Raw genomic sequence first — 24,067 nt, 5'->3', positions numbered from 1 at the left:
GGCTGCTACGTTTTCTTAATTGCAAGAGTGACTACACTTCAAAAGCACTTCATTGGATATAAAGTGCCTTGAGAAGTTCTGAGGTTATGATTTCTGCTATATAAATGCAATCCTTTTATCCTGTTACTTGGCAACATTGGTTTGGGCATGGAATCTGTTTCCACATCTATACTTTCCCTCTCCGTGACAGCTTTTGATTCCATTTGTCGTCTCTTTGCTATAACATTGCTTGTCTGATATCCACTCTTAACTTCATACACCTAAATATGGGGTGGAGAAGACCTAAGCTGCCAACTTTAGCCACGCTCCAAACCCCTTTCTGACACTGACTGCAAGCTTGCCATCACCTCAACAGCTGTCGAAGACTGCACCAGTTGTGACTTGGGAGCAACTTAACCTTGAACTAAGTTTCTGACTTCATATTCTCTCTGTTACAAAGCCTGTCTACTCCCACCTTCAGAACATTATCTAAACCCACCTCTTATGCTCATACTTCATATATGGCTTTGACACCTCTTGATTTCTCCAAGATTCCCCTTACTGGTTACCCACCTTCCATAAAATTCAGGTTCTCCAAAGTCATGCTGCTCAAGTCATTTCCTGTGTCAACCCTATCCTTACTAACCCAGAGCGCCGTTGGTTCCTCAAACTGTGTTCTTATATTTATTTAGTGTCACTGACATCAACCCTCCCTATCTCTGGAACCTACTTTTAACCCGACAGCTTCCTCCCCTGAATTTCCTATTTCTCTCACTCTGACTTCTTGTGCACCTTTCTCCTTTCACCCTACTGTTAACAATGTGCCAACTTTCCAGGCTGCATTCCCTTAAACCCCTTTGGTCTCTTCATCTCCGACTTCTCTTTGATCAAGCTTGAACTATCCCTTCTAATATCTCGTTTAGCTTCTGTGACATTTGCCTCTTGCTCCACGTGCCATTGGATGTTTCTCTATAATAAAGAAATTGTCTAAATAGAAGTTGTTGTTGTCAGTGTTGGTGCTACCTCCACAACCACAACCTTACAAAGTAGAGTGTAGCTCATAGAAATCGCCAATCTTTAAATTTGCCATCCTAATAGCTGCTGTTTCAGGCTCTAAGCTGTTGCACATCCGTGTCAAGATTTACTGCTCCCTAGTTTCAGTTGTAAGATGAATTCCTCTAACAAACCCTGACCTCTAAATATTTGCTTTGCCTGTGAGGACACTTGTAATCTAATTGTCGTAATATATTGAGTAGTTGTGGTTTTACTTGTACCTCTTGAGTTATATTTGGATTTTGAAGTATGTTTTTGTTTATAGCTAGCAGCATTGCGCAATGAAATTGAAATAAGAATGAGAAATAGTGTGAAGGAAGGACAAACTGTCAGTGCTGAGGTAAGAATAATTGCATGCAATTATTTGCAGTCATAAAAAATGTTTGTTCAGTACTCAGTTAAAATGGAATTTATATTGCCTACATTTTGAATGAAATACGACAGCAATGAATAAAACTGGCCAACAATGTACAGCTTCTGTAAGCAGTAATTGCTGTGGATTTGTACGGCATGTCTTATTATCAATTTCGCAGTTTGTTGATTCTATTTGTATGATTCATAGACCATCTCGTTAAATGTGAAGGGTCCGGGTCTGCAGCGAATGGTACTGGTCGATCTTCCTGGTGTTATCAGTGTGAGTATCAGAAAACATTATTCTGTAAAGGAGACCTGATGCATCTAAAATCAACTCAGATCAGCAGAACCTCCTTATTTTGAGCTAATTCGATCTGTCAGTATTAGAAAAATAATGATTATGAATAAATATTCTAACTACATTGAAAGCCAAATAAAACAAAGTATTTGAATCAAAGCTTTGACAAGATTTTACACTTTTTCGCATGTTGTTGATTTGATAACATGCCCCGTGATGATTCACAATGTACATTGTTGGAAGAGAAGTTGTCAACATTTGAAAATGGTGCCTATTACTGTTGCCAAAAGTGTGGATCTTGTATTTAGTTGTCAACGGTTCTCCATGCCTTTGACTAATGTGCTTCATGTTGTTCACATAAAAATTATCAATTATATGTAAATATATCATTTGAATTTGCACTTGAACATATGATTGACTATAAATGTGTATGAATGAAATCTTCATTCTGTTATGCAGAGCTTGAACCTCATATAGGTTGATGGCAAAAATGTCTTTGGTTATCTTACTAAACTTTATGGTGCTTTTTTTCATATGTTGAAGACTGTGACATCAGGAATGGCTGCTGACACCAAGGATATAATTTTTAGCATAAGCAAGGCTTACATGCAGAACCCTAATGCCATTATCCTTTGTATCCAAGGTAAAGATTCAAAATTTATTTATCAAGTAAATTGGCTGGTGAGAAACTATTAAGCTGATATACAAATGTGTCATCTACTTTTTACAATAAAGATAACTTAATCATTTTGTACTTGATTAATATTTTGTTGCAATGTGACATATTAAAACAAAGTTGCACTGACCTCATTTTCCATTTTACTTTCTAGCACCAATGTAAATTATGCATTGAGGATTTATGCACATTGTGAATTTATGGTTAAACTCAAATATGCAACTCATCTTTGTATATCTTATCCTGTGACTATCTGATAAAAAAATGCAGCCAGCATTCTCTGCCAGCAAAAGTTAATCCTTAATTTCTATGTTCTGATAATGATTGTGGGTAACTCATTGCTCTTTAAATCTGTGACCTGCCTCCACAAACACCACGTGGTTTGCTGTTTCTCCAAAGGATGCATTGCTGTCAATCAGCATTAATTCCTCGTTACTGGCCTAAAATGTGAGCTGAAATTACTTGCTCACATCTTTGTGTTGGACTAGAACTTGCAGCATTTTGACCCATGAGTGAGAGTTGTACCAGTGGAACCAAGTTGACAAGTGCAAATTGTTGATATCAGAATTTTACACCTTCATTTTTGCCTTGCAAAGCTAACTTAGAGCCCAACTCTAAAAATTAATCCTGATTTAGATATGTTGCTTACTGGAATTTAGGTAGGATTTCCACTCTATTTTCGGTCCTTTAGATGCAATAAAATATCACATGCTGAACCAAAAATATTTACAGAATTTAAAGAATAGATCATGATCAACTCAGAAAATGAACTGATTTAATAGTAGTTGTAAAGAGTAAGCAAATGAGTAAGTTTTAATGAAGTGGAATGAATTTGATATTTGCTATATGAACACTTAGAATAGATTCTCAAGCATGCAAACGTATGAATTAGGAGCAGGAGTAGGTCACCTGGCCTCTCGAGCCTGCTTCATCATTCAATAAGATCGTGGCTGATCTGAATGTAACTGCAACCCCACATTCTTGCCTACCCCCAATAACCATTCACCCCCTCGTTAATCAAGAATTTGTCAGACTCTGCCTTAAAAATATTCAAAGACCCTACTTCCGCTGTCTTTTGAGGAAGAAAGTTTCAGTGACTCACGACCCTCTGAGAGGAAAAGTTTCCCCTCTACTCTGTCTTAAATGGGCGACCCCTTATTTTTTAAAAGTGACTCCCTAATTCTTGATTCTCTGACAGGAGTCATTCTCTCCACATCCACCCTGTCAATACCCCTTAGGGTCTTAAAGGTTTTGATCAAGTCGCCTCTTATTCTTCAAAATCTAGTGGACACAATAAAATACGAGAGATTTGAATAAGTAGTACTTTGCTTTTTAAGAATTACATATTTGTCCTTGTTGCTCTGGATTTTGTGTTCTATTTTCAGATGGTTCAGTAGATGCTGAACGCAGTATTGTAACTGACTTGGTTAGCCAGATGGACCCACAAGGCAGAAGGACCATCTTTGTGTTGACCAAAGTGGATCTAGCTGAGAAAAACCTAGCCAGTCCAAGTCGGGTAAGGGCCTTGCAACATTGGAAAGTTTTAAAATATGTTTGAAACAAGCTTCTGTGGTATCTTGTTAAATATGTTAAATGATTTATACCTTCTGAATGTGTAGCAAATAAATTCATAATGTTCCTGAATATCATTCATTGTGAAATGTTCATTGTTTAGTTGTCCTTGTAGCCTGTTCTTCTGTTGTTATTACAGTAATCCAGCCCCAAATGCAAATTAGAGAAATACACTTGGGTAAAAATAACATCTGCTCAAAGCTAGCTTACTGGAATGTATATCGTGTTACGGGGGTTTAATTTAAACAGCCCTGTCCATAAACAGAAAGATACTTTGGGTTTGCTTCCCTCTTTATATGCAGTGGTGTATTTCTCAACCGTTCCATTTTCGTGTAATCCAAACTTATTAATAACCCACAGCAAACTTGAGAAAGGATGAACTCAAAGAGTTAGTTAATTGCACACATTCAAACTCAGGAGAAGAGTGGCATTGTAGCCTCCTGTTCAGTCACACAGTAAAAGGGGGATAGAGAAAAGGAAGATTTACAGGGAAAGAACACAAAGAAAAAGATTGTTTCATCTGATTCCAGAGTTAAAATCCAACAAGGTATCCCTTTGCGAGGTCTGCAGGTTGAAAACTGATGCTGTATGATTATATTTTTTTGCAGGAGAGTTGACTTCATACGAGGAGATAAGCACACACAGATGAATCAGTCTTGTAGGCGATCGTATAGAAGTTCAAGTAGATGGGCTAGGTGTTCAATATAGGGCAAAGCCCCTTTTCTGTACTACTGCTTGTAGATGGTAAAATGGTAGAACAGTAAGGCATTGGTTCCACCAGCTAGAGGGTCATATAATAAGTTATGTTACAGACATACAGTCATGTTACATGACTGTCACCTCTCCACACTGGCTTTGACAAAGAATGTGTATCCCTCTCTAAGTCCTTGAGCTTGTTAAATGTTCCAATCTTTAAGACTTGAAAGGAAGGTTGTGGGGTCCTTCGTCCTGGCAGACGAAAAGGCTCTGGCGGCCAGTCCTGGCTTATGAAATGCAGGTGGCCTTTGTATTTAGCCTCGGCAGCTCAGCGGGGTCATTGATGCTACTGACATGACAGCTCCTTTAGTTCAGAGTCACAGACTAACATAGCTTCAGCAATTTTAAGTTCTTTGTCCAGTTTTTAAAATTTTAGAAATTAGCCAAGAGAAAATCTATATGTGTGAGGTGTTGCTTCCCTTGCCAGAGATGCCCAAATTTCAGGAATGAGTTAATATAATCAAGGGTGACTTAGAATAAAGCAAGACTGGGGTAGTTTTTTTAAAAATCAGGTGCTCTTAAACAGGACGAATGCAGTAAGCATAGCCATGGCTCTGAAACCTCAAGAATTTTGTTCAGTGAAATCTTGTCTATCCACCTGAAAGTAATTTTCCCAAAGCAAACCACCTTCCAGACTTGACACATCTTGCAAATTTAAAACCTATCTCTCAAAAGTGAAGTGTGCATTTACTATCTTGGCATGAGCTTCCTTGTGATTTTTTTCTCAGTCATGCACTCCTCCAATTGATTACATTCTATTTTAAGTTTATGATTATACTATATGTCATACATTATTACATCAATGTATGCAAACTGATTCCTTTAAGACACAACTTGATATTTAAGTTATCTTTGAAATTTTTATGTTGCACAACTACAGATTCAACAAATTGTGGAAGGCAGGTTGTTCCCAATGAAGGCTTTGGGTTACTTTGCAGTTGTTACCGGTAGAGGTAAGCAATCCATGTCAAGTTTCCATTACATCTTTTAACAAACATCTCCAGTGTTAGTTCTAAATCAGTTATGCCACTGACTTTTGTCAGAAAAACATACTGCTTAAAAGCTTTCTGAAATTAGAATATGAGTGAGCATTTTCTTTTACCGAGGAATAACATGTAGCTAAAATGCATTGAAGTATAAATTTATATTAAAATGCTTGTATATGTTTTGTATTTTAAACAGGCAACACCAATGAAGGTATTGATTCCATAAAGGATTATGAAGGAGAGTTCTTTCAGAATTCAAAATTGTTGAAGTAAGTTTTTTCAATTTTTGGAATTTTGTTTTGACGGTTTGGACGACTTTGGCAAAATTTGCTTTGGGGTAAAAATGAGAATTGATGTTGAAGGTATAGCATACACATTGCTACATGGAGGAAAAGTCTTCTTTAGTTTCAGGTATCAAAACAGTATACCTAATAATGTCATTCAGTCCTTTAAGGAAGGCGATCAGGTTTGAGCGAATTTAGGTAGCATTGGGGTCTTTGGTGTGACTCAGGGCAGTCTGGAGCACAGGACAGGAACTGAATAGATGATTGGAGAAGGGAACCTGGACTCCGCAGAGGAACCATCACCCTCACCATATTTAGAACTGAATGCCAGTTGGCGAGTGAAATGTACTCTGGTGCCCTGCACTACTGCCTGGTACTCCTTGACTGTCTGACTCTCTGCCTGCACACCTTAAGCTGCGACGTGACCACCTCTAGAAAAGAGTTATCCAAGTAGCTCTCAGCCTTGCATTTGTACTGCAGGGATGCCAGCTGCCACTCGGATCCAAAGGCTGGCTTGAGCTCCTCCAAATCCCTGAGATCCAGCTGCTCCAGCCCCTACCACTTCCTGCACATGTGGTTGACCAGGACATCGAAGAACATGATGTGCATTCCATGGGCCTGGGATGCTCTGCCATGCTTCTATTAGACTATGATGTGGAGATGCTGGCATTGGACTTGAGTGGGCACTGTAAGAAGTCTCACAACACCAGGTTAAAGTCCAACAGGTTTATTTGGTATCGCAAGCTTTCGGAGCGCTGCGCCTTCATCAGGTGAGTGGCTAGTCTATCAGACTAGCTTAACTTAGCAGAAGTAACGAACGATTTATTAAAGACTCATTTTAAAAAATGTATTGAGTGTTGTGTTTTTACTCTTTTGCTTTATCTCAAATCGACTACTTTGCTCCTCTGTTTCCAAGCTCCCCCCTCTACAGTCTGATATTTATTTTGCGGGCCTTAAAGGGAAAGTCCTTATCCACTTATCACTTCTAAACTGTATGGCATATTGCATTTAAAAAGTAAACTAGTATTTATCATTTTTCTGTTGTGATAATCGTTAGAAGGTACCCAATGTCTCTAAAAAGCCATTGCATAAATGGGTGCTGAGTGCTGCTCCAACAACACTCAAGAAGCTCGACACCATCCAGAACAAAGCAGCCTGCTTAATTTGCATTTTATCTCCCACCTTAAACATTTAATTCTGCCAACTGCTTGTGCGCAGTGGCAACAGTGTGTACCATCTACAATATGCACTGCAGCAATTCTCCAAGGCTGCTGTGACAGCACCTTCCAGACCTGCCACCTCCATCACGTCGAAGAGCAAGGACAGTGGTCAGGAACATTATCTGCAAATTCTCCTCCAAACCACAAACCTTGAAACTATATTACCATCCCCTCACTGTCACTGTGTCAAAATCCTGGAACATCCTTCCTTATTCTGAGTATACCAAAACTAGATAGATTATAAACTCAAGAACATGGTTCACCATTACTGAAGCTCAACTAGAATGTGTAATAAATATTGACCTAGCCATAAATATAAAAGTACAATGAATGTAATATGGAAACTTAGTAACGGGAATAAGATTATTTTAATGTGGTATTTAAAGAATTTATAAGTTACTGTCATTTCAGCTTAAATTATATTGTTTGAAAAATGCAACTGAATTCTCAGTATTCTGCAGCATTAATAAAGAGATTGAAAATCCTATTATGCCCTTATAGTCTCAGTTGGTTACTTTTAGATTTTTTTTATTCACATTATTTGTCAGAGGATTAGAGTTGAATTTTGATTTTTTTCAATGCCTGTAATAGAAATAATGATACAGGTGCATATCGGTATAGGTTAACACTGCACGAATTGTGTCGTTTTCATTGTGGAGCTTGAATTTCTGCAATCTCTAACACTTGTTCAAAGCACTATTAACTCAGAAGGTTTGAATTAAGCTGGAAAAATGGAAGGTAAATTTGAACGACTTGATGTTGATAGCTTCTGCATGTATAGAAGTCTTAGGCAGAGGTGCTTAGACGTAAAGTTTATTTTTTGCATAACAAGCTCTAGATATTTAATTTTAAATCGTAGTTCGAGATCAGGCGTTCAGAGGCCCTTCCTCCTGTCGTCCATGGTGACTATTCCCCTTTGGCTGCAGCACAGAATCCCTGAAGCCGTGTCCCTTTCAAGCTGATTTTTTGGCTATACTCCAGCCTCTCAAAGCCTGGCACAGCCTTTCCTGAATCAAATATTAGCTCTTATCAGTTCTTCGCACAGGAATTACAAGACTAAGCAGACTTTGTAACATCCAGGTTGTTTACTTAGCTCCTGGTAGTGTCTTCTCATCTACCATCAATCAGATGTTATAGCTATCAATTAAATATAATCTTCTGATGTTTCAGGGGTGACCACACCAGATTACCTAGCGACTTGTTCTGCAGTCCAGGGGTCACAGAATGCAGTTGAACAGTGCTTCATATAACTTCACTCAAAATACAACATATTTTAGTATTCCAGCTTGAAAAAGTGGAAAACAAAAGCTGGGCCTAGTCAACAGCTGTGCTGGCTAATACAGAGAGAAAACCAGGTCTAGAAAAACAGGACACAGATTATTATTGATTAACTAATCAAAGCAGGCTTCAGGCCTACAATCCCTGTTGAAGCCGTCTGAGTGGGAGCAACGTTTGGGAGAGAATTGCCAACCAAGTTCTTTAAAAATGGAGATTGGATATCCTTGTGAGAAAGACAGAGATTCAGTGAAACCAGTTGGCTCACAGTGCAACAAGAGTCTGGGTGGGTTGATGAGAAATCCATGGAATTTGATTTTGTACCATCTGTCACTTGGGGTTGTGATGACCGACCACAGTTCACCTGTTAGTTCAGATGCACTGTGGATTTATCCTGAACATTAGAATATACGATAGATATTATAAATTGTGTTATCTTTCCAAATTTGAATGTGTAAAGATATAGCTGGGGTAAAGGAATAGTGAATGTTTAAATCACGCCAGATTTCACTTTGGGAATTAACTTGTCTAGTAATATCATCAGCTTGGATCGTAACATTTGATTAATGAGGTCTTCACTGTGCCTCTAATATATTACAATTTCTTATAGGCAGGTTGCTTATGTTTTTTTTGTATGGAGGAAGTATGTCACAAATATTGTCATTTGCTATCTATGAGAAAGTACTTTTATAAATGTATTTTAAACACAAGGTGGAGCTGTACCCTAATTTAGTGACTATAGCTTCATTCATTTCTGAGATTTGAACATTTACGCTGATGTCAAAGGTTTATAACCATTTTGTTTGATAACTTCTTGGGAGCAAAGTCCTCTTTGACTGAAGTAGAGAAACATATCCAAATTACAAGTGATCACCTGAGGAGATTGGCAGAAATCCTGGCAAAGTTGTTTCTCCAGGGGTTCTTCCACAGTTTGAATCAAGTGAGCCTTATGGACATTCAGGGTCTATTCCTCTACGTACCTTTTTGAAGATCCAATGAAGCAGTCCAAAGACAGTTAGCTATCACTCTATGACTCAATCTCTTAATTATTCCTAATGTGGCTAAGGTTTTATAATTAACATGAAGCTAAATCTGATTTGTTTGAGTTCAAAGTCTTTACTATATGCCAGCTGCAGTGTCTATTATTAACATTGTTAAATATTAGTGTGTGTTCTCTCAACCAGTATAATTGTTTTAGAATGCATATACTTAAGAGCATTATAATGTTGTTTTATTCTCTGGAAGGCTCATTTTTGCACTGGATGCTATTGCTCATTTTAAACTCACTTTTCATTATCAGCAGCAGTAATGTGTGCCTTTATTTTATTAGGTCTCATTATACATTTTTTTTAAACGGTATTGGTGATGCCCAGCTTCCATCTTTGACACAGCTCGGCCAACTCAGCTTAATTCACACTCTGATTCCAGAGAGCTTCGGCGTGGTTGACATAGAGATCCAAATATGTACATGAATATCAATGGAGTATAGCCAGCTGCAACTTTGTAGTGTACCATTACCAGACACTTGGTCCTCCAGGACGACTCTGTCCACTGGACTACTAGCTTACTGGATTTTGAGAGCAGAGTGAGAAGAATCTATTCTTCTGAGTAACAGGTTGCATTAGTTGGGCAAACTGGTCAATCATCAACAGTGTTCTAGCATTATGTGGACTTGTCCCAATCAAGTATTCAATCAACAGATTCACTTTTGCTCTTGAGTGTGTCACCTTTAATCTACCTAGATCCCAAAGAGATCTTATTTATCTCCCTCATGGAAGGTAATCTACTCCTATCCTGAAAGTTTTGCGACTATATATCTGCAACTATGAATGGAAACGTTAGAACAATTTGATAGATGTCTTATTATGTAGAATTATGTACTTCAGTGAATTTATGGTTCCCAATCAGTGTCAGTTGTAGCAAGTTGTTTATTTTGTGCTTTCTTAGTTAAAATACTTATAGCTGGTGATGTCCTTGGAAACCTTGATAAAAGTTTTGTCATGTGCTATTTCAAGTTTATGAAGGTAGTGGATAGTAGTAGTGGTATGAAGGACATTTATATATTTTAGGTAAATATCAGCAGCTGATTCTCTGCCCAGCTCAATATAACTTGCTTTTCCTCCCACTTGAGGGTGCTCATTGTGATATGTCGTCATTGTCCTCGCCCATTGAGAAGGGACAGTGGGTTGACTTGACTCAGCACTTCTCATGACAGCTATCAGTACTGTTTGCAGGTGGATGATGGGAGAGCAGGACTGACCCTATTGGCTTTCTTTCCAGAAGCATTATGTTGCTTTATTTCACTCCCTAGTTGGGAGCTGACCGAACTCAGCCAGTAAGAATGGGAAGCTTGAAACTGTCTTTGAATGAGAGGTTAGTTTAAATCCTAACTACAAAGTGAACACCAAACAATGGCAACTAATAGGCTACTTAACGCTGAGCACTAAGAAGGATTTTAGTATATCATTTAGATCTATTTATTATGCCTTATGCATGTTTTGGTAAATGAGACCAACTTTGAGTTTCTTTACATTCAAGGACAGGGATGCTGAAAGCACATCAAGTGACAACTAAGAACTTGAGCCTAGCAGTTTCAGACTGTTTCTGGAAGATGGTGCGCGAGTCTGTGGAACAACAGGCTGATGCATTTAAAGGTAAATGTAAATTAATATCTCATTCTGGTTTATAACCAAATTCACATGAAAACTGGATTATAATTTGAGTTATTGTGAATATTTCAAGGACAAAGCATCCTTGGTTTGTTTTTATTATGTGAAAAGTTGACTTTTTTAGATGTATTATGAAAGGGAAGCTACAAAGTTACTTTGTGGTTTAAACTATATCTTGGAAGGCCAAGAAATAATTCTCGTGAAAATTTTTAAATAATCAGAAAATGAAGCATTATATTTTTTTGTATTGTGATTTTAGGAGATAGAAACGGAAATCTGAAAAATCAAATGGTTTTTTTTTATTTATGGGAAGCACGATTTCCTGCCATTGTATTCATTCAACTTCAATGAGAGTTCAAATTTTTTTCAGGAACACCTTTCTCCATTTCATTATTATAACTTGAGCATAATCCCAGTAATAAAAAGCTGGAGTAGTTGCTGAATTATGTTTGCCTTTTAGTTTGACCAGTCTGTTGTGTCTGTATTGGCTCTTTGTAAGAGCAACTCACCTAGTTCCAATTCTAATCAGGCCCTGGAGATTTATTCACTTTTAATCCCGCAAATTTCCCCAAAACCATTTCTGTTCTAATACTGATTTCCTTCAGCTCCTCACTAAAACTTGTTTCTCTCAGAATTTCTGCTACATTATTCGTGTCTTCCTTTGTGAAGACAGAAGCAAAGTACGAATTTAGTTCCTGAGCCATTTCTTTGTTCCTGGTCATGAATTCTCCTGTTTCTGACTGTAAGAGGCCTACATTTGTTTTTGTCAACCTTTTTCTCTTTACACACCTATAGAAACTTTTACAATCAGCTCGCTTACTTTCATACTTTCTATTTTGTCATTTTCAATCAATCCCTTGGTTCCCCCTTTGCTGAATTTTAAACTGCTTCCAATCCTCAGGTCTGTTACTTTTTCTTGCCAATTTGTATGCTTCTTTGAATCTAATGATATCTCTAATTTCCCTTGTAAACCATGGTTGGTCACAGTTCCCTTACCACTCTTCCGCCAAACAGGAATAAACAACTTTTGAGTTCACTCATTCGTTCCTTAAATGCCTGCCATTGCCTGTCCACACTCCTTCCTTTCAGTCACCAATTCATGTCTCACACCGTCAGTTACCCTTATTGAGATTCGGGACCCTGGTCTCGGAAGCAACTATGTCAGTATCCATCTTGACAAGAATGCTATTATATTATAGTCACTCATCCCTAAGGGTTCTCTCAACTAGATAGCCAACTAATCCTTTCACAGTGCATAATAGCCAATCCGAGATGGCCTGCTCCTTTGTTGGTTCCTCAACATATTGGTCCAGAAAACCATCCCGTATACACTCCAAAAAAATGGATGATACACAAAATCAACCCTTTATATGATAGAGGAAGTTCATAATAAATGTACTAGAAAGCGAACTTGTATTTTTTAACTGTGGATTCATGTATTTGTCCATCATTTCTGTGCATAGGATTTTAATTTCACAATTAAATCTTGGGTCAAAGTTCAGCAGGGTAAGTAAGTACGGCAGCAATCTCACACTTGCTGCAAAATGAAAAATGAAACATTCTCCAAATTCAATAGCTTTTGATCTAACAGATTCCAGGGAGAGTTGCTTTTCAATGGTCAATCGTGTTAGTGGTGAGTTAAGGATTGTTTTATAGTGTCTGTCCCTGTAACATTGCTTTACAAAAAGCTTACAGTCTAACTAGCTCAATTGAGTGGTGGACTGGCTGTCAGGATAAGATCTTGGTTTATTCCATTGGGTTTTAGTAAATAATCTGGTCTGTGTAAAAGAAAAGTTAGAATGTTGAGTTAAGTGCTGAATAAAGAGCTTCTGAGTGAGCACATTGAAAAAGGATCGAAAGTAACATTTCTAAAATTCAAATGTTATATGCTTTTCCTAAACTTCGTAAATGTGGAACAGGCTAACTATGACAGAGCACTCATACACTTATTCCAGATTATGTTGATCAATTTTCCCATAAGTTTGTGATCCAGCATTGTTTAGGAGTACATGATTAGGTACAAGCATCTATTGTCAACAGAACAGAAGTGGCAAACTATGTCAAGTCACTGAGATGCACTTTAAGGGTAAATAAATTATACAAAATAATGTATTTTATGCCTTGTGTTTTTAAATGCTTCACATTTCATGAATTATTTTCAAATAAAGTAATTGTTGTAGCCAAGTATGATATTCACTTGAAGATTCCACAGTGGGATGAATACTGGATTAATCTGTTTGTGGTGATACTGATTGGTTAGTAGTCATTCCATCAAAGATGCTTTTCTTATGGAAACTGGTGATAGCAAAAGCTGGGCTGAGGGGGATTCCATAGCAACATCATGGAGTTCATGGATATTAAAACAGAGCTCAAACATGCAAGTTGCTAACTTCGCAAGTTGAATGAATACAGATTCAGATAATGACGACCCATCGAGATTGTCATGATGTACTGACATGGTGTAAATGTCACTATATCTATCGCTTCCTTGAGTGGTACATTAGTGAATAGGCTCGCAATGTCAAACAAGCATGTGGACACAGCATTGCTATAAACATGCAAGTCCTATATAGCCTTCGCAAAGGTAAAGGAATCCTCTACCATGCATGTGGAAAACTTGCTCAGAGCTGATTGTGCATCTTGGGCAGCCATACATACGTGGACAACTGTGCACTGCCAATTGTACTAAAGAATTAAATTAACAAATTTAAGATTACAAGTCAGTTCACAGTGTGGCTCACTTGCATGTGCTCGAAGCTACATATGTTCATACACAGGGCCTTATCCTTTGCAAATAGAATGAGCATGTACACGCATTGTGCCTTTTTCAACTAAACAAAGGCTTGGGCAACAGCCATTCCCTGATTCATTCCACGTGGCAATTCCTTAACCAATCTGAGTGGACTTGCCTGCTTTGACTTTAAACAAAATCTTGGTAGTTAACTGTTCCTTGGTGCATTCTCCATGGCAATGCCCCTACCAAACAGAATTCACTAGCTAACCGATTCGCACTTTCTCATACAGTATAAATTGTTGTTCCTTTTGAGATTTGGTATTCTGATTCTTTGTCGTCATGTTTTTTTTTCCCAATGGGGAACTTTTGTTTTCTAAGAGCTATTAATGCAATGTTTCCTTTTAGAATAGCATAACAGCCGTGGCAATTATAATTATATCAGAAGACAAACAAAAATGTGTAAAAGTAGGAATGCAGCCTTACTTTCCATTGACTCTTTGAATCACAGAGAATAACTTCAGTTTCAAGATTTTGGAAGGCGATCAGATGGAAGTCAGAAAATGTCATGTGTTGCAGATAATTGTTCTGGCTCTCATCATTTAGAAATATTTCCAGTAACAAAACAAATTGTAAGAATCATGCAGCTCAACAGGAGTGAAGATCCAAAAAGCTATCTGTTGTTTCAGTATTTTACAAAGCAATGCCAGAGTGGAAAATAATCTTTCTTGCACTTGTTAGTTGTGGCTCCTGCTTTAACAAAGACCTGCATGTTAAATTAACCATTGTTTGCAATGGGGCACTTCACAGGTCAGATAATTTTGTCACATTTGACTTACAATTTTTGTTACGTATTATAACGAATATCATTATTTTTTCTAATTTTAGCTACTCGCTTCAACCTTGAAACTGAATGGAAGAACAACTATCCTCGGCTGAGGGAACTAGACAGGGTATAACATTCAATTCTCAGTGAATTACTATGGTATTTATAATTAAGCAGTCTTTTTCTAACTTGAATTTTTTTTATTAGAATGAACTATACGAGAAGGCGAAGAATGAAATTCTGGATGAAGTGATCAGCTTAAGTCAGGTTACTCCAAAACACTGGTAACGTTATTTTATTTTGCATCAGAAGATCTTTTAAAAAAAAAAAAGTGCAATCCAATTGGAATGTTAATTCTCAAAACAAATGTTAAATAACCTTAGCTTACAACTATCAGTATCAGATTGTTACCTGTAAATTTATACTTAGTAGAGTTATATTGCTGTAGGTTGCAGTAAAGTCAGCAACAAGGCTTCACTCTTCAAGTGGCTAATTTTTAATGATAGGAGAGCATAAGCAGGAACATCATCATTCTTCTAACAGTAAAACATTTCTTAAAAGTTTATCATGTTCCGAGAGTGGAGGTCTCAAAACCACTATATTTAAGGAAATTCAAGAGTCAGGTTGGGACATCAGGCAGAATTTTATGTTTCCCCAATTGGCCAGGACCAGTGACCTTCCCAGTGCCCTGTTGCCTACCCCCCTACATGTCTCCAATATTATGTGAGTCAGGCAAAGCTGAGGCCAGCCTGCCAATTATTGGCCACTTTAGTCCACTTTCCACCCTGCCTCAATTTCAGGGGCAACGGGCACCTGGCAGATCGCACTGCTCGGGTCACAGCCAGGAAGTGGTGTGAAGGGCCTCTCTCAAGGCCCCTTTTCTACAATTAACCCCCCCCCTCACCCACCCAGAGGTCTGCTCCCGTCCCCCTCAAGACCCAGGCCATGCCTCCCTTCCCTGCAGTGATACCCCCTCACAAACCTGGTCCTAGGCTCTGGGGCTTAGAATTTGGAGGCAGCTTGTAGTCCTAGCCCTGGACTCTGGTGCCACTGGAACTACAGAGCTGATTGGTCAGCACCTCACTGAGGTGGGACTGATGAGGGGCAGAAGACCCAATTCCAGCCATTTAACACTCCTTGGAGTTTTAAATGGCTGTGGAGCTGCTGTGATCCTGACTTCTGGTGGCAGGGCAAGAAACCCCACCGTCCAGAAAATCCAGCCGATGAATTGTAAATTATTGTACATCACGCTTCTATACCAGTGCATGCCTAGAACCACTCTGAAACAGTGCAAAGCTTGAAGCATAACTGCATTATCAGTATGACAAAGCACAGAAGAGGCAATTGCTTTCTTAAAGATTTTTACTTTTGGAAGATATGCACAAAACTTACAATGTTAATGTACGTCAAAACTATATTTTAAAATTGACATTGAGGAACTTGAGTTATTTGGGGTGAGGAATGTGAAAAGTGGTGAATGAGATTATTGGTTTCCTGTTTTGATCTAATAGTACATCTTATGTACAAGGAGAAAGATTACCTACAAAGTACAATCTGTGTTAACCCTAAGTCTTAAAGGCTATCTATGGTGCAAAAGTGTGACATTTCCAAATGATTTTTTGTGCCTTTCATGATTAATCTAACAGCACATTTATAACACATGCTATCCTTCACACCCTCAACCGGCTCAGTGTTCAAATAATCACTTGATCAGAGTATTGAAAAAAAAAGGTATTCTTGCATCTGTCCTGATGAGTGCAAGTTGAAAAGCTTTGAAGCATGTGTCTTTTTCAGCAATGCTCAATGTTCAAATACCGAAAAAAGATGCAAAATTATTTCTCCACAAGTTAGCCAAGAATAATTTTCTTGAGCACTTTGTGTGAGTGATAGTGTCATTGTACACATTGAATGAAAAATCATAAAATACCTCTCCTGCTTCCTTAAAATTTAAAATGCTTTAATTTATAATAGCATTTTTTTAATGAAATGCCTTAAAGTACATCACATAAGCGTGACAATAGAATCCAACAAGTAATTGGTACAGCAAATTTGAGCTCTAAAATCAATGTAGTTTATATAATTACAGTTTACTACTGAAAATGTTATAATTTTTGTACTTCAATGAATTGCCCAGTAATTTGTGTTAAGTAGCATAAATAATGCAGCAAAGGTGAGAAATTGCTACTTGAAAGTTAAATTATTTTGATTTAAGCAACTTTGAATTAAGGGTAGATAGTATTTAGATGTAATTGTACTTTAACACAAATGAGCATTTTAACCCATACTAATTAGACTGTGCAAAAATATTCTCCATAATTATTTGTGCAGTTGAGTACCACAAAATGATATCAACAGACGTATTCCCTATTTAGCAGTGATAGTTCCTTAGTTTGTGAAAGATGGATCCTTTTTACTGTTTTTTTTGAGATATTTGTATTCCCATTTGTACTTTTGAAATGTCAGAACAAAAGAATATGTAATCCAGCATGTTTATTTTCTATACTATTAGAACCAGCATACAGTTTCCCAGAAAACTGCTTCAAGGTAGTTAATCTTTAGTTCTGTAAATCTAGTCCATAAAATAAAAAGTCACATTAAGAGTTGAAGGGTTAAACGCCAGCTTAATTCCTAATAGTCCTATTGATTAGGAGTATAGAGTGAAATATTTTGGGCAGCTTGTAAAGGATTTAAATCTGTCCCTTAAGAAAATACTTGGTTGTTCTGGGAATCTATGATAGATTAATAACTTTCAAGAAATGAGAAGGAAATAAATCAAATGCTACTGAATCAATTTGATGATGAATTGTGCAGTGCTTACTATTGTGTTTGGCATCTTGTTAGTATATTCACTAACTGGCCAGTGTTTATGTTGGTATGAATTGAATGCAATGGTATTTTACCCATGGGTCTAAAAATGTTTTTAAAAAATCAATATTGGGCCTGTCAACACAGTTGGATTTTTGAAGGTGGCAGACATCAGCTTATAGCATTTGTCAGCAGCTAGGACAAGTATAGAATCAACTGATGACTATGGTAAAAGAAAAATACTGAAAAGTGAGTCATAAAGTTCTTTTAATGTGGGACAAAGCAACATTAATGCAATAAACATGACTGGCTCTCAAACTGAGTCTTTTTTAAAATGGAAGAAATTAAGTATTTCTCTCAGCGCTTACCCAGGTAGTCCTTTCTTGTTGAGACAAAATGTCAGCAGTGAACCCAGTTTTGCCTGCTACTGTATTCGGCGGTTGGCATCATTCCGGCTGAGAGAGATGATAGGAATGCAACGTCAGAATTTTGATGCAGTCAGATGAGATCACCTGCACTAATGGTAGCTGAACAAGACAATTCTGGGCAGGCAGAGCCTGTCATAGGTGCCACGCGTGAAGTTGTTCCTTGCCAGTGGTGTGGGATGATCTCCACTGGCATCAGCTCTGGCGCTTCTGAAACCACATGTCACCATAGTGGTGAACTCCCGCCCACAGCTGGTGTTGCCATTCGGATTGATCATTAGCCGGAGTTTCTCGCTTGTTGTGATTGACGTTGATGACTTTCATGTCTCTTTTAAAAGCATCCATGAATGGGAGCGTTGGGTGCCCTGCTTTTCTCTTGGAACGAGCCATCTCCCTGTATCGCATATCCATGGGGATATGGCCGATTTCCACAATGTGCACATGCCCAAGCCAGCAAAACCACCTTTGCTTAATTAGTGCGAGCATGCTTGCCCTGGAAAGGGCTGCTTCAATGATAACTTTGTCTTTCAATGTGATGCCAAGGATGCATCATATAAGCTGGAGCTGGAAGTCATGGAGCTTTTGTTTTTAGTAGGTATGAGTTGTCCAGTCTTTACTGCCATACAGCAGTGTGCTGAGTATTCAGACCTTGTAGATAAGCACCTTGAGTGGGTCAGTTTGTTGCTTTTTCCAGTGAGTGTACTGACAAATAAACGCTTAGTATGGAAATGTTAGACTGGCTGATAGAAGATTGATTACAATCTGATGATTTGAAAAGGCAATTTAACATATTAGGATTGGTGAAGGAAGCTTGCAATAGACATCAAAAATATGAGCACTTGAAAATGGAGGCATTGATTTGAAATTTGTTAGACTTTCAAAATTACTGTAAAGGGGTTTAGCTTTTAAGTGTATTATTGTGTTTCTATTTACTACATATATTGTAAAATCTAGTACAATGTAGATGTTATACTTAAAGAGCTATACTTAAGAGAAATGCAATAAAACTAGAAGCATGTTCTCATAATGCACTTAGTTCATTAGTTAATTAGGCTCTCTCCTCTAGATAAGGGAAGGGTGACTCTATAATCTCTTTAAGATTATAAAATGGTTGGGATATGGTAGATGTAGCAAAAATGTTGCTCGGGAGGGCAATCCATTGTTGTTTGATGACGAGAGACCCCCTGCTAGAAGTGCAAACATTGTTTGAAAACAGAAGCTGATTTGGCTGTGAAGGACCCAATGTTGATTAGCCTGCCAACACTCATTGCCTGTGCGCCCACATGAACAATGGCCATTTATACAGTCTAACAGAGGAAGCTTTGTGCTTTTAAATGCATACCCAAGCAAGAGCTGAACTCGACTGTTGGCAAAGTTAGTGTCATTTTTCATCTCGTGATGATCTTCTGTCGGTGTATCTGCCCCATGTTATCTTATGAATATATTATATATCCATAATAAAATTAGCCATTTCCATCTCTTTAACGTCACTCAATCCAGCCCTGTCTCAGCTTATCAGTTTCTGGAACTGGTATCTTTGATATTTCTAGATTTGACTATTCCAAAACATTTCTGGCAGGCCTTCCACATTCCATTCTCTACACTTGAGGTCACCTGAAACTCTGCTGCCTGTGTCTTCACGCATCACCCTGCGCTCACTCACCTACAATTGAGCAACACCTCAGTTTTGTAATTTTCAGTTGTTTTAAAATTCCTCCGTGGCCTCGTTCCTCCCTATCTTTGGAATCTCCTGCAGCTCCATTACTCTGAGATATCTTTGCCTATCTAATTCTGGCCTATTCAGTATCATTGGTGGTTGTGCCTTCAGTTACCTAGGCCAAGGCTCTGGAATACCTTCTCTAACCCTCAACTCTCACCCATCACCCCTCCTTTAAGATGTCCCTTATAACCCGACTGTTTGACCAAGTTTTTGGTTAAATGTCCTAATATCTGCTGCTGCATGACATCAGGTTTTTCTTTATAACACTCCTGTAAGACACCTTAAAATGTTTCATTATATTAAAGGTACTATATCAATACAAGTTGCTGTTCAGTCAGCACCTACAGGAGAGAAGTAACACTTTGTTGCTTAAAAAGCTGGCCCCCATTCTATTTACAAATTCTATCTTTTGATTTCACAATTATGACACTATTTCATTTAGAAAACATCACGTTCAGCCCATCTAGTCTGCTTTAACTCTGAAAGAGCATCTCACCCAGGTCCATCCCTCCACCCTATACCCATAACCCCACGCATTTATCACGGCTAATCTGCACATTTTGGGACAGAGAGGAAAACGGAGCACACAGAGGAAACCCATGCAGGCGCGGGGAGAACATTGCAAACTCCACACAGTCATCCAAGGCCAGAAGCTGTGAGGCAGCCATGCTAACCATTGTCTTTTAAACTTTATTAGTGTTACAATTGACTTGCATTAATACTGCAATGAAGCTCCTGTGAAAATCCCCTAGTTGCCACACTCCAGTGCTTGTTTGAGTACACTGAGGGAGAATTTAGCATGGCCAATGCACCTAACCAGCATGTCTTTTGGATTGCCAGAGCACCCAGAGGAAACTCTCGCGTACACGGGGAGAATGTGCAGACTCCGCACAGACAGTGACCCAAGCTTGGAATCGAACTCGGGTCCCTGGCACTATGAGGCAGCAGTGCTCACCACTGTGTCACAGTGCTGCCCTTATAGAATCCCTACAGTGCAGGAGAAGGTCATTTGGCCGATCAAGTCTGCACCGACAACAGTCCTACCCAGGTCCTATCCTGTAACCCCACATATTTACCTCGCTATTCCCCCTGACACTAAGGGGCAATTTAGCATGGCCAATCAACCTGTGTGGGGAAAAAACAGGAGCACTTGAAGAAAACCCACGTAGACATGGGGAGAACATGCAAACTCCACACAGACAGTGACCCAAGCCAGGAATAGAACCCAGATCCCTGGTGCTGTGAGGCTGCATTGCTAACCACTGTGCCACCACTGTGCCACCATGCTGCCACGGTAGGTAGGAAAGTAAGCTGTGAAGAGGACATATGGAGGTTGCACATCGATATAGCTAGATTGAGTGAGTGGGCACAAATCTGGTAGATGAAGCATAATATGGAAAAGTGTGAAGTTGTTCACTTTGACAGGAAAATTAAAAAAGCAGAGCATTCCTTAAACAGAGAATGTCTACAGAATTCCAAGGTGCAGAGGGATCTTGTACCAGTGCAAGTGGCACAAAGGTTTGTTTGTAGGTGCAGCAAGTAATTAAGAAGGCTAATACAATGTTATAATTTCTTACAAGAGGAATTAAACATAAAAGTTAGGATAAAAACAAAATTCTTCCAATGCTGGAAATCTGAAATAAAAACTGAAAATGCTGGATAAATCCAGAGTTTTTACTTTTTTCAATTCATTTATGGCATGTGGGCTTTGCTGGCTAGGCCAGCATTTATTGCCCATCCCTAATTGCCCTTGAACCGCTGCAGTCCATATAGTGGATGTGCACCCATAGTGCTTTTAGATAAGGAGTTCCAGGATTTTGACCTGGCATTTGGAAGGTGTTGTGGTGAGTTCCAGCAGTGCATCTTGTAGATGGTGCGCATGTTGCTCCTGTGTATTGGTGGTAGAGGGAGTGAATATTTGTGGAAGGGGTGCCAATCAACCTGTCTGCTTTGTCCTCAATGGTGTTGAGTTTCTTGAGTGTTGTAGAAGCTGCATTCATCCAGGCAAGAGGCGAGTGTTTCATCACATTGCTGATTTCTGCCTTGTAGATAATGATGTTGATATGCCCTGTTTGTTAACAGAATTCCCACTCACCTGAAGAAGGGGCTTAAGGCTCTGAAAGCTTGTGGCTTTTGCTACCAAATAAACCTGTTGAACTTTAACCTGGTGTTGTTAAACTTCTTATTGTAGATGATGGACAGGCTTTGGTGATTTGGGAGGTGAGTTAATCACTGCAGGATTCCTGGTGCCTGACCTTTTATAGTCACAGTGTTTATATGGCTAGTCCTGTTCAGTGTTTATATGGCTAGTCCTGTTCAGTTTCTAGTCAATGATGAGCCCCAGGCTGTTGATAGTAGGGTGGGGCTAATGCCATTGAATGTCATGGGGCGATGTTTAGATTCTCTCTTGTTAGAGATGGTCATTGCCTGGAACTTGTATGGCATGACTGTTACTTGCTTGGTGATATGGATATTGCAATTGCTTAAAGTGTCCTGTTAATAACTTTATCGGGACAGAGATGAATGTTTAAAGCTTTTGTGTGCACATCTTCTTTTGTACTGCTTTCTAAAATTTGTACGTGGTAACTTTGAGACTGAACATTACTGTGTGCAAATCGATCCATGATAATCTTCAGTAATCCCTTGCACAGAATTTATTTTACCACTCTCATTGGGTAACCTGCTTTAAGAGTCCACAGCTAAAATGCAGAAACACTTGCCTGCTATAAGCAGCTTTATTTTTTTAATAACTGTGTTTAGAGTTTTTTTTAAATACGGGTACACTGTTAGGCTTTGATTTTGTGTGAAATCTATGTGAATTAATAATAAATTGCACGTGACCTTGTCCATAGCCAATTTTCTTTTTATTCCAGCCAGTGACATAATTAGAAGAAAGACCTCTTTCAGTTGGCAAAGTAAAACTAAATGAGAAATGTTGATATTTAAAATTGCACAAGTTAACAAAAGTGTGATTAAAATATTGAGACGTCAAGAAGTAAGTGTTGCAGGAAATGCAACATTTTTAATATATTAGATGTATTCTACAGATCTACCCATACCTTATCCTTAATCTGTTGTACTGTTAAAGAACTTACTTGACTTATTTGATTTGCTTTTAGGGAAGAGATTCTACAAAGGAAACTGTGGGAAAGAGTCTCTACACATGTGATAGAGAATATTTACCTTCCTGCTGCCCAGTCTGTGAATTCAGGCACATTCAATACCACAGTGGACATCAAGCTCAAGCAGTGGACTGACAAACAGTTGCCTCACAAAGCAGTAGAGGTTTGAATCAGCTTGCAAGTGTGCACTCATTCTTGTGTCCCTTACCTGAATTTTAAGTTGCGCTAGTGATTGTTTTGGGAGATGAAACTGAAGCTTAACAACTAATAATATAAGAGAGCTGAAGGAAATCCATTTACAAAGAACATTTTCGCTTTTGTGAAATTTGTCCTGGAACAAGAATCTTTCATCACCTCAATGTAACACAGTAAAGCATCTCATGTACAGCAAATTATTTATGACTGTAGCTTTTTCCACTTCTGCTTTCTCTCTTACTTCCTATTATTTCAACCTGTATCTGTGATTTTTATCCTCATTCCCAACCAATCCTGGTCACATCGATGATATACTTAACAGAATAACTAGCTTTCCTGTGAATCTGTATTGTCCTTCTCAGCTGAACACACTCCTGCCCTCTTTCAGTGCCTATCCATTTCCTTTTAACAAGAATATGATAGAAATGAGAGCTGTTACCAGAGCTAAAACCAGTTTTGTCCCATTGGTGTTCTTGTTAAGACTGCTTACTTGGAACAGTGTACAGATTAAATCTTTCTGTTTTATCATAGAATCATAGAAACCCTACAGTGCAGAAAGAGGCCATTCGGCCCATTGAGTCTGCATCGACCCCAATCCCACCCAGGCCCTACCCCCCCACCCAGGCCCTACCCCCCCACCCAGGCCCTCATGATGCAATCTGTCTAGCAATTGGTACCCCACGCATTCTATGTTTGGGAAGATTGAAGAAAACAAATGTTCGTCAATTGAGGAATCTTTCCAATTCCCATCAGAACAGCTGTTTGCTTCCCCAAGCCATTGATTGAGACCAGCGATGGGCAGCCTGAGGGAAGGTTATGAAAATGTGGAGTTGTGAAGTTAATAATTGAATTCGGTAAAGCGCAAAAGATTGGGGCTTATATGTGATCATCCAGTGGATAGCTCTACAATATGAGTGATTTTTTAAAAATGTATTTATTAACAGCAGTTTTAATGCTTATTGCAATATTTATCATACTTTTCTCATTTTGAGAATTTTATTTAAAATATGTACAAAGCATCGAAGTTTCCTCTGCTCAGGGATCTAACATGTTATGTACAATTAACGTTAATGGCAGTAAGTGTGATATGTACAAATGCAGGTTGTTGAGCAACTTCCCCG

At 38.5% G+C, this 24,067-nt stretch overlaps 1 protein-coding gene across 12 annotated transcripts in view; it reads left to right on the top strand.

Annotated features, from left to right (window-relative positions):
• Positions 1–24,067, top strand: part of opa1 (OPA1 mitochondrial dynamin like GTPase) — a 107,904-nt gene that overhangs the window by 37,622 nt on the left and 46,215 nt on the right. For all 12 annotated transcript variants that reach the window (XM_078207821.1, XM_078207829.1, XM_078207800.1 and 9 more), the window contains 10 exons: positions 1,298–1,372; positions 1,595–1,666; positions 2,228–2,327; positions 3,746–3,876; positions 5,569–5,641; positions 5,871–5,943; positions 10,992–11,107; positions 14,742–14,806; positions 14,887–14,963; positions 22,749–22,914. In XM_078207821.1, coding sequence (XP_078063947.1) covers positions 1,298–1,372; positions 1,595–1,666; positions 2,228–2,327; positions 3,746–3,876; positions 5,569–5,641; positions 5,871–5,943; positions 10,992–11,107; positions 14,742–14,806; positions 14,887–14,963; positions 22,749–22,914 — 948 coding nt within the window. The remainder of the gene's footprint in view (positions 1–1,297; positions 1,373–1,594; positions 1,667–2,227; positions 2,328–3,745; positions 3,877–5,568; positions 5,642–5,870; positions 5,944–10,991; positions 11,108–14,741; positions 14,807–14,886; positions 14,964–22,748; positions 22,915–24,067) is intronic.

This window comes from Mustelus asterias, chromosome 3 (genome assembly GCF_964213995.1).
Source record: "Mustelus asterias chromosome 3, sMusAst1.hap1.1, whole genome shotgun sequence".
NCBI lineage: Eukaryota > Metazoa > Chordata > Chondrichthyes > Carcharhiniformes > Triakidae > Mustelus > Mustelus asterias.
The sequence above is the reverse complement of the archived record's forward strand: the minus strand, read 5'-3'. Positions and strand labels throughout refer to the sequence as shown.